The sequence below is a fragment of the Triturus cristatus genome, chromosome 1_1, assembly GCF_964204655.1.
Source record: "Triturus cristatus chromosome 1_1, aTriCri1.1, whole genome shotgun sequence".
In the NCBI taxonomy this organism is placed as follows: Eukaryota; Metazoa; Chordata; class Amphibia; order Caudata; family Salamandridae; genus Triturus; species Triturus cristatus.
In genome coordinates, this window is record NC_140579.1 from 111,804,074 (window position 1) to 111,815,652 (window position 11,579).

General features: G+C 42.8%; 2 protein-coding genes across 4 annotated transcripts in view; one reads left to right on the forward strand and one right to left on the reverse strand.

Annotated features, from left to right (window-relative positions):
* The window catches only part of ATAT1 (alpha tubulin acetyltransferase 1), a 235,485-nt gene extending 224,728 nt beyond the window's left edge, over positions 1–10,757 (reverse strand). Inside the window, exon 1 of one of the 2 annotated variants that reach the window (XM_085610964.1) lies at positions 10,674–10,757. Coding sequence is in view for 1 of the 2 variants with exons in the window: in XM_085610893.1 (XP_085467019.1) it covers positions 10,415–10,446 (32 nt within the window). In the remaining variant the exon portion in view is untranslated. Of the gene's footprint in view, positions 1–10,414; positions 10,510–10,673 lie in introns of those variants that run through there. The other variant, XM_085610893.1, reaches the window with a different exon arrangement.
* Positions 10,758–11,229: 472 nt separating this feature from the next.
* The window catches only part of C1_1H6orf136 (chromosome 1_1 C6orf136 homolog), a 130,301-nt gene continuing 129,951 nt past the window's right edge, over positions 11,230–11,579 (forward strand). The window contains exon 1 of one of the 2 annotated variants that reach the window (XM_085611266.1): positions 11,230–11,436. In XM_085611266.1, coding sequence (XP_085467392.1) covers positions 11,314–11,436 — 123 coding nt within the window. In that variant the 5' untranslated portion in view covers positions 11,230–11,313. The remainder of the gene's footprint in view (positions 11,437–11,579) is intronic. The other variant, XM_085611180.1, reaches the window with a different exon arrangement.

Below are 11,579 nucleotides of genomic sequence, written 5' to 3' on the forward strand. Positions count from 1 at the left end.
TTGGAAGAGATAGCAAGTGAAATGGGAATTGACATGGACAAGGTGAAAGCTTTACCGAAGCCTTACCGGGTGGATTTCACGGAAAAAGATATTGAAAATCTGAACACTGCAGGACGAATAGGGCAGATTAAGGACATAATCGCATTGTTAAGGAAATGGGGAGATGTGGACAAATGGAAAAGTAGGTGGTATAGAAAGCGAGATGATACCTCAGACAGAACCTTCCCAGCATTTCCTGTGAGAGAAAAAGAGAAGGTAGTGACAGAGTTTCCCATGAGAGAGATTCCAGGAGGGGGATATGTGCATGTCCCATGGACAAGACAGGATATTTTGTCATTTACTAATGTCTTCCCTCGATTGCGAGAAAAGCCCGTCGAGTGGTACAGACAAGTAGACAGATTTGTTAAGTTGTCAAAGGTACTGTGGATTGATCTAAATAGCCTATTTGATATAATAGTGCCAGCAGATTTATGGGCAGAATGCAAAATAGTCATAGATTGGCCAGCTAAAGAATACCCGAGAGATCCCAAAACAGGAGCACCAGACCCCGAGGTAATGAAGAAATACGAACAAGTTATGGTATTTTTGAAAAACAAAGTGCCTCCCAAAGAAACAGATTGGGTTAAAATAGATCGAACGTATCAGGAAGTGAAAGAATCAGTTTATGCTTACTATGAAAGACTAATATTAGCTTTCAAGCAGTTTAGTGGAGATGAAAATCTTGGAGAAAAGGATCGGAGTCATTTTGTGTACAGATTTGTGTATGGTTTACGTCCTGAAATTGGTGAAATGATTAAGCAGCACACTGTTGATTGGCAAAGCAAGAAAATTGATGAAATCCTGAGACATGCCAAATACTTTAGTGATGAGATTGAGGCAAAGCAGCGAAGACTAAAAGAAAAGGCACGGAAAGACAGGAAGCTCAGTTAGTCGAACAAGCCAATAACCCAGGAATCAAACCAAGATTTGGTCCAGGAAAGGGGAAAGGTAATATAGAAGAAGCTAAAAAGAAGTTTCCATGCCACAATTGCGGAAGGTTAGGGCATTGGAAATCCGAGTGTAAATATCCACCAAGTACTAATAATGAAAATCCATCATTGAATCCACAGGTGCAGTGTGAGGTGAGTGGCCCACCGCAGCAACAGCAGAAGGCTGTTAATCCACAGAATCAGGTGCCAAAACCGCCATTACCGCAAAGCAGAAATGCCCAGAAATATAGCAAAGAAGTGGGATTCTACAATGAAGAACAGGTAAACAAACCGCAACGCGCGAGCGCTGTTTCACAATATTGACTGCGAAATAACGAGAGTGATTCAGAGGAGAATTATTGACGGTGCCGAAGGGAGGAAGAAGAGTGTGTGCTTGGCGCAACTTTAGAGATAGATCAGACAGGACCATTTGTAGATGGGAAAGTTAATGATGAAAACATTACTTTTCTAGTAGACACTGGAGCTACGCGATCTACTGTCAGGTCAGCAGATGTGAAGAATCTTCCTCTCTCGGGTGAAACAATCCAAGTAGTTGGATTACTGAACCGGTAAAGGTTAACATAAGGAAATTCACCGACATGCATCGATTCGTGGTGTGTGACACCAGTCCTGTGAATTTGTTAGGTAGAGATCTTCTGTGCAAGATGAATTGCACTATATTCTGTACCCCAGATGGAATAGCATTTGAGACACCAGATGAGGATGTATTGTATAAAATTACCATAGCCAATAAAGAGAACGGAATCACAGGAACTTATGCAGTATTCAACCCTGATGTATTACCCAAAGAATTGAAGCAGTCAGGGAAAGCAGGAGTCTGGGATTTTACTGGAGAAGGTGTAGGCCTTATGAGAAATGTAGATCCAGTAAAAATTACACTAAAAGAAGGAGTAATGTATCCAAACATTCCACAATATAGACTGACACCTGAAATAATTGAAGGAGTGACACCTTTAATTGGGAAAATGATTCAACAAGGAGTGTTGAGGGAAATAATGAGCAGTCCATGTAACTCACCTATAATGGGACTGAAGAAGCCCAATGGGAAGTTCAGAATTGTGCAACATTTGAGAAAGATCAACAAAATTGTTGTGTCATGTTGTCCCATTGTTCCAAATCCATCAGTGATTTTGTATCAGATTCCCCATGATGCAGAATAGTACACAGTAATTGATTTGTGCCATGCTTTCTTTTCCATTCCGTTGCATCATAATAGCCACCGATATTTGCATTTCGGTTTGGAGAGCGTATTCTGGCATGGTGCCGAATCCCACAGGGGTACACAGAGAGCCCCTCAATTTTCAATCAGTTGCTGAAGAAATCTCTGGAAAATCTAACAATGCCTGAGAATTCAGTTCTGGTCCAGTATATCGATGACCTATTGGTGGCGTTGAAAACATGCGAAGCTTGTGAAACGGACACGATAGCTTTGCTGAATCATTTGGCAGACGGAGGACTAAAAGTATCTCCGACAAAATTGCAATTTTGCAAAAAAGAAGTACAATACCTAGGACATAACATTGAAAAAGGGCTGAGAAAAGTAACAATAGACAGAATCAGAATTATCAGAGGAATGAGAGCCCCAATGACTCAAAGAGAAGTGAGAATGTTCTTAGGTATGGTTGGCTACTGTCGTCAGTGGATAAGTAACTTTTTCCTGATTGCCAAACCATTGGTAAAATTGACAAAAAGTGAGGTTAAAGACCCCCTTGAGTTGAACAAAGAAGAATTGGCAGCATTCAGACAATTAAAAGACCGCCTTTGTGAAGCCCCAGCTCTGGGGATACCAGACTATGAGAAGGAATTTGAATTGTACTGCAGTGAGAGAAACGGATGTGCACTCTCCGTGTTAATACAGAAACATGGAAGATTGAGAAGACCAGTTGCATATTTCTCGTCAATGTTAGATCCAGTGGCGGTAGGTTTGCCAGGATGTCTGAAAGCAGTAGCTGCTACCAGCCGAAGCCTAGAGCAGAGTGAGGGAATTGTGATGGGATATCCATTAAGAGTGTATGTACCTCATAATGTGGTGATCCTTTTAACAAGGAGCCGAACACAGTTCATGTCACATAGTTGGCTGACTAAGTATGAGAAGGTCTTTCTAGGTGCAACCAATGTGAGTCTGGAAAGATGTGTGAATGTGAATCCAGCTACGCTATTGCCAGATGCAAAGAGAGTGGAGGTAAGAGATGATGTTGATCATGATTGCTTGGATGTGCTTGATTTTTGCACGAAACCCAGACCAGACATAAAAGATTTACCATTGCCAGAAAGTGATTATGTGTTGTTTGTGGATGGATCTTGTTTGAGAATAGATGAAGGATTGTTGAGTGCAGCCTATTCTGTATGCACAGTTGCAGCAGTCATAGAAGCATCACACTTGAAAGGAGTTAAATCCGCTCAAGTAGCAGAACTAGTGGCATTGACAAGGGCATGCAAAATTGGGAAGAATGTGAGAGTGACTGTGATAACTGACAGCCAGTATGGCTTTGGAGTTGTCCACGATTTTGGCCAACTTTGGCTGCAGAGAGGTTTCCTGACCTCAAGTGGAGTTCCTATAAAGAATGCAGAAGTGGCTGGGAAATTGCTTGAAGCAATACAGTTGCCCAAAGAACTGTCAGTTGTAAAATGTGCTGCTCATAGTCAAGGTAGTGATTACATTACTACCGGGAACCGATATGCATATGACATGGCTCAGTACTGTGCCCGAAACCAGTATTCAATCAATAGGGCAAAGGAAAAGGAAATGTTTTCTTGCTCCATAATGTTTACTAATGTTGTGGGAACATGGGAAGAAGTGAGGCAGTTGCAGGATGAAGCAGGAGATGAAGAAATGAAACAGTGGGTAAAAGCAGGTTGTGCACCAAGGGAGAAAGATCATGTGTGGGTCTATCGGGATGGAAGACCAGTAATGCCTGATAGCATGATGTCAACCATGGCACGGATGTATCATGGCCAAGGACATCTAGGGAGAGATGCCATGATAAGGGCCTTTAAGCAGACCTGGTACAATGCAAAATTCAGGTTGATAGCAGAGTCTCTGTCAAAGATGCCTGATATGTCAGCAGTACAATCCCGTAAGGAAAACCGTAGTGAGTCTTGGCACAATAGGCCGAGAGGGAGGACCTTTCACCAGAATGCAAATAGATTTCATTGAAATGCCCCCTTATAACAGGTTAAGGTATGTTCTGGTGGTAGTTTGTCTGTTCTCTAGGTGGGTGGAGGCATACCCAACAAGAAGAAATGATGGAATCACAGTGGCCAAGCTATTGTTAAGGGAATTCATCCCAAGATTCGGGTTCCCAGTGACCATTGAATCAGACAGAGGAGGACACTTTTACAATGAGATCATTGGATTGATTTGTGAAGCATTGGGTGTACAACAAAAACTACATTGTGCCTATCGACCAGAGGCTTCTGGTGTGGTTGAACAAATAAATGGTACGATCAAAAACAGAATAGGGAAAATGTGTTTAGCCACAGGAATGAAATGGCCTGATGTCTTGCCTCTAGTCTTGATGACAATCAGATCTACTCCAGACAGAACTACAGGTTTGAGTCCCCACGAAATTATCATGGGACGGGACATGAGGCACGTATTTGTTCCAGTCAACAAATTGATGACAATAACTGATGACATGATTTTGGATTACTGTAAAGGCCTGGCTGACGCAGTCCATTCTGTGTTTCACCAGGTTGGAGCGGATGCCACCACCCTTGAAAGAAAACCAGCCCATGACCTGAGCCCAGGTGACTGGGTGAGAATAAAAGTCCACAGAAGAATGAATTGCTTGGTTCCAAGGTGGGGAAGACCAAGGCAAGTTATTCTGACCACAACAACTGCTGTGAAGTGTGCTGGACTGAAAAATTGGATACATGCAAGTCACACTTTGAGAGTTCCAAATGCAGCAGACAGCATTGGAAAAGAATATTTTGATGATTCAGAATGAAGTGCTGATTCAGACAATGAGAATTCAAAGACAAAAGAAAATCCCGAAAGGGGGGAGAAGGAGCCGAGACTAGTTCCAACTCCAAGAGAAGAAATCCTGAGGAAGAGATTGCAGATTTCAGATAGTTCAGATTCTGGAGACGAGCAAAACGCCAGTGGCGAGCACAAAAAGAAGAAGAGAAAAGAAAAGAATGTCTCGACAGAAGTAACATTCACACCAGATGAAAGAGTAGGAGAAGTTCCACCTGAGAAAATTCTTGCAGAAGAAGAAGAAGGGACAGAAATAGAGAGAGAGGGACAGATTTCTGTGGAAGACCCCCGAGGAGGTGTAGGGACATCCAACACTGAGTTAGGTGAAGGGACAAGCAGCAAGCAGAAAGATTGCGTGTCGGAGACCCGAGGAGGGACAGAAGTAGGACAAACACAAGAGGTGGAAAAAGAAACTGGTGAAAAAGAAAAGTCAAACGAGACAGAATCTGAAGACAGTGAACCAGAGGGTCGAATTCTGAGAAAGAGAACTTGGATATAGGAAAGAAATAGTAAAGACAGTAAAGAAGGCAAACCAAGAAGAAATGCTAAAGGAGATCTTTGGCCAAACAAGATAAAGAAACTGAGATATCGATTGACACGAGTTAAACCCTCAAAAGCTGAACAAGTGAACGAACTGACAAGTCAGCACAAAGAAAAGGAGGGAGAGACAGAAGTGTCAGAAGAAAACAAACGATCAAGGAAACCAAACCAGAAGTATAAGTCACCTGAATGGACGTATGTGGCACTGCCTGAACAAGGAGAAGAGGTAGATAGTCAAGGAAATCCAGAGGAGACTTTACTGAAAGTGGTGGAGGAAGAAGTAACAGGGGAAATCCTGAGAGTTATCCTATCCGATATTGGAGAAGAAGCGGAAGATCAGGAAATTCTGTATGTGGATGATGAGAAGGAAGTGAAAAACGATGAGATGCCAAACTGAGTGATTTCAAGAAGGTCCTTGTAGAAAATATAAAGGATTGAATAAGAAATTGAAGGACTGGGATAACCTGATAAGTGCTTAGCTCTTTCAGGTGAAAGTACAAGGAGTGGAGTAGAAGAGGCTAAGTCAAAAGACACGGTCAAATTAACAAGATGGCTAACATAGATGATAATAAGAGTAGATGTACCTTTATGAGAAGATGGTGTAAAATGTGTTGTTGTTGTACAGGATTATTAATGCTTCTTTGGAGCGTACTCGCTCTATTGATCTCTTTCAAGGTAACCTTAGATACACTAGAAGGGCATACAGAAAATATGACTAATGTAGTAAAGAGTTCACAAAAGGTAGTTCCATTCAAAACAAGTAAACATATACACAAGGATAGGTCTATAACTGATTTTTCTAGCAATGTGTTTTCAAAATTATTGTATGAATATGTAAAAACAATGGACGTAAGGGATTGCTACGTATGTATGCAGTTGCCTGCCTCTGTTTCAGAAGGAGTGACTTATCATCACCTCCCAGCAACTTATGGTAAAACATGTAGCGTTTTAACAAGTATATTTTATCAAGTAGGGAAATTAGAATATAATCTGTCTAATATAGATAACATTCTTGGACAATTGCCTATGAATAATGAATTAAATCCTGCTAAAACTGCTAATGTATTAGGTGAGATTTTTATAGAAACTAAAGAACTAACCTTAGAATATATTTTTAGAAACAATTTAACGTGCAGTTTGAAGACAGAAGAGAAAACATTTCTAGACATGGTTGAATAAAGGAGATTGAAAATGCATAAAAAGGCAGAAGGACATGAAGTAGGAGAAAATGTTTGGGACATAAACGGGAAAAGGGAGACAAAGGGTGAAGCTAGACCAACAATAGCTATAGATTCACCACAGAAAGGCAAATAATGTATTATGAGGGAAAGATCCCAATATGATTTTTATTATATAGGGACAAGTGAGTGTCATGATACATATTTTATTGCATCCGGATGGGGATTTAGAGGCGGAGAAGATCCAGTTTTTCCTGGATTGTACTACATTTGTGGGAACAAGGCTTATTACCGGTTGCCCGACCATTGGTATGGCACATGTTATGTAGGCCTGGTCTTTCCAAAGATCTTTCACAAGGATAGAGTAGAAAATAATGGACAAAATAACCTATTAATGCGTAGTAGAAGAGAAACTTGGTTAGAAATTGTAGGTGACATTTTTGGAGCCTTGATACCAGCAGTGGGAATATCTTTGAATGCAAATAATATTCGGAAATTGTCAACCATAGTGGATCGCTTGTCAACAAGCACCGCTGGAGGTTTTCTTTTGGTAAACACCGAAATGGTTGCTATGTGTGCTATGATTATGCTAAATCGACTTGCCCTTGATATTTTATTGGCAAAAGAGGGTGGAGTCTGTGGAATGCTGAAAGTTCAACATTGTTGTACTTACATTCCTGATGAAAGCAAAGATCTAAAAGTTTATATCAAAAATATTACAGAACTGCATGATGAAATAGTACCACTGGAGGTTGAAAGTATCTGGACTAAAATTAGTAATAAGATGGCTGCTATTAAAACTTTCTTAGGAAAATTAGGTAGTACTATATTAGGGAAAATATTATTTCCATTATTGTGTGTAATCTTTATATTATTAATACTTAGATTAGGATGTATGTGTTGTAGACATAAACGAAATAAAAAGAAAATTAGACGTGAAATTATCAAAAAGAAGGAAAAGAAACAAGAAAGAGATTTTGAAGAAATAGAATTGGAAGAATGGAAGGAGTGTATGTATGACAAGACCAAGAGAGAAGATGAAGGGGAAACAGAGTTATAATTAAGCAAGAAAACATTTCAGATTTCCATAAAAGGGGAAAAATAAATTGATTTTTGTGGGTTTTGTTTTATGGTGATAAAATCACCAAAGGGGGGATTGACGGAGAAGGTAAAATGTTTTCTTTTTATATACCCAATCCATTTATATATGTTTGTATTAAAATAACTAATAATTAATTATAATAATTAACAGAGTGTTGGATGGATAACTAATCAATCTTATTAATCAAAAGAATACACGTGGGATTGCTTTGCATGGCTAAAATTACATGTAAACTAAGTTTGTATGCATATTAATAGATAAATGTTGCTTATGTGATGTTACCGTGAATTATGCTTCAATAAATGAGTACTAATGGCTTTTAATGTGGCATATGGCTAGATAAATGCACACACATATGGGTATTAGCAAGGAAAACAACACTGTTTAATCATTTCAATGTATTAATGACGTTTTTGTGTTTCTTTGCTTAAGTTGACCATTTGGGCCTGCTATAAAATGGCCACCGACTGAATCAGACCTTTACGAAGTAAATCAATGAAGGGAAAGGAGAAACGCGCCTGCGCAAATCTCAGCAGCTGCGACCTGCCGGTGAACTGTCATCGCTGTGCCCATCAAGGTTGCCCGGGCGAAAGGCCAACCCTTCAACAGAAATTGTTGCAACCTAATCTATGGATTGTCAACGTTCCCATACATTCGTTTCGGAACTTTTAATATGTGGGAACAACATCGAATGTTTCCTGATGAATTAGGATGTACTTTGATTGTCCAATAAGAAGCTCTGAAAATGACGATTGTAACATTTTGAATGTAATTTTTAGTATAAATAATAGTAGACTAGAGAGGGTCGTTCTGAACGCACTTCATCATTTCCAGTATCCTGATGTTATGCTGACGGAGAGGACGGTGACTCTGCATGATAGAACAGAACTTTGACGATTTGACTGAGGACCAGATTCTGACTTAGAAAACAACAAATAGCCAGAATAGGTAAATATGATAAAAGATAACATTTATTAATTAGGTTTAACCTGCATTTGATTTAGATAAAGAAATATTAATTGAATTCATGTGTCGCGTTGTTCTTTCATTAAAATGTATAATTGATTGATACAGAGAATTAAGAGTCGTTAAGCTAATTCCAACTAAATGATTCATTTGACCAAGATTGGTTCTCCTTGATGGGAAGAGGAGTAGAGGGATTCTCTTTAGTGATGTTGGTGAGTTCCCATCAAGGGAAGCAGTGTAGTTTGGAGCCAAATGTTTTATCCCCTTCCGAATAAACGGCACGGATAGATTGATTAGAATGAATGTTGGTGTTATGGGCCCCACCAGCGTGTGATGTGTATGTGTGTGTGTGACTGCGAGATCACAATGTCCGTGGTAGTAAGGTGAAATTGAGGAACCCGAACTGCATCACCTGCTTGCTTACGAATGAGAACCCATGTGCTACAATTGCCTGCATGCTCACGAATGAGAACCCATGTTCTACAAGTGCCCGCATGCTCACGAATGAGAACCCATGTGCTACAAGTGCCTGCATGCTCACGAATGAGAACCCATGTGCTACCAGTGCCTGCATGCTCACGAATGAGAACCCATGTGCTACAAGTGCCTGCATGCTTATTTGGGTGATGACTGGGGAGTGTTGCTTGCTGTGGACTGGGCAGATTCAAATAATGAAGCAATACTCGAGATCTCAGCTTTGCCATCAGTTTATTTCTCAGTTGCCTGTAATGAAGTGCCCACCAGGTGCTGCGTAAACCATGTAACTCTCAATACAAGCTGCAGAATGGAAATATATCAGCTTTAAATGACAGAGAGTCCGCCTCCCCCCGTTTCGATCCGAGGCCACCGAAGTCATCTGCTGCGTTCCGCAAGGATCTTCACTCAGCCCCACCCTCTTCAACGTCTACATGAGACCTCTTGCAGCCATCGCACGCCAACACAACCTCAACATCATCTCCTACGCCGATGACACCCAGCTGATACTCTCCCTCACCAGAGACCCCGACACCGCCAGAACCAGCCTACACGAAGGGATGAAAGACGTCGCCGAGTGGATGAAGAACAGCCGCCTGAAACTGAACTCAGACAAGTCGGAAGTCCTCATCCTGGGACCATCACCCTCCGCCTGGGACGACTCCTGGGCACCACTCCCAAGCCGACAGACCACGCACGCAACCTGGGCTTCATCCTGGACTCCTCACTCTCGATGACCAGACAAGTCAACGCCGTCTCCTCATCATGCTTTCACACCCTACGCATGCTTCGCAAGATCATCCGATGGATCCCGACCGAAACCAGGAAGACGGTCACCCAGGCACTCGTCACCAGCCGACTGGACTACGGAAACACCCTCTATGCCGGAACCACAGCCAAGCTACAGAAAAGACTCCAACGCATCCAGAATGCCTCCGCCCGACTCATCCTGGACATCCCCCGACGCAGCCACATCTCCGGCCACCTTAGAGACCTACACTGGCTCCCCGTCAAGAAGAGGATCACGTTCCGGCTCCTCACCCACGCACGCAAGTCTCTCCACGACCTGGGCCCCAAGTACCTCAACGACCGCCTGACCTTCTACACGCCCACCCTACGGTCTACTAGCCTCGCCCTCGTACCACGCATCCGAAGAGCCAATGCCGGAGGCAGATCCTTCTCCTACCTGGCGGCCAAGACATGGAACTCCCTCCCCATCCACCTTCGGCTGACCCAGGACCATCTCGACTTCAGGAAACAACTCAAGACCTGGCTGTTCGAGCAGTAGCGGACCCTTTCCCCCCAAGCGCCTTGAGACCCTTCCGGGTGAGTAGTGCGCTATACAAATGTTATGATTGATTGATTGGGAAGAAGCCTCACAGTACTATAACACAGCATTCCAGGACGACCACTAGACTCTTTTGGCTGCAGTGATTCTCTCTCACCCCAGTCACTCCCTTCCAGTGACTGGAAAACGTCCTCGGCTCTGCCCTGCTGGGCTACATCCTGACCAAAACTGGCGGTCTTACAACGCGTTCAAGCGGCTATGTCCCGTTCCAACATGGCTGTGACGCCTGCTAATTTCAAGGGCGTCCCTCGTCTTTGTAGTCCGTCTTCTGTGTCGTCCTTTGGCACGCCTTATTGCGTTTAACTGAAGTTTCTAGCTAAAAATGAGGCAGCCATCCTAAAATTACCTTACATCGCGTCGCAAAACGTCAGGCTATTGTAGAGCAAAAAAAAAAACTCATTTTATTACTGATTTCAAGTGACATGTGTAGAATTTAGGAAATTAACTTGTAAGGGTACGTTTTTATTCGGCATGTAATAAAGTAAATTTCTTAATAGCCATTTTTATTTAGTTACACAAAAATGAGAGAGAAAAGCTGGAAAAAACACCTCACTGTGTCCGGTATTTGATTTTGTGAGAGAGACTCCTAGTGCCTCTGCACTTCCAATCCCTTTCCATGATGGCGGACGATTATTGAACACCCTCTGCGAGGGGGCGTCGGCTCGAGTCAGGCCTACGCGTTGACGTCACACGGAGAGACCGGCCGTTGGTGGTGGTGCTGCTGCCGGTGCCTGGCAATGGCTGGGACCTGTGTCTACCGGCGGGGTGTCCCGGGGCTGGCGCGGGGCCTCGGGGGTGCCCTGGTGCTCCGAAGAGCCCCGGTCCCGCGGGGGCAGGAGGACGACAACCCACAGGGACAGGTGAGGAGGGTGACAGGTGGCACGTGGAGGGATCATCAATGTCACCCCGAGTGGTGGAGGTAGGGACGTCTGTCAGCCCTTGACCTTTCAAGCTGGTGACGTCATCGGCTGGGAGTGACGTCAGGGGACCCCCAAAAACCAAA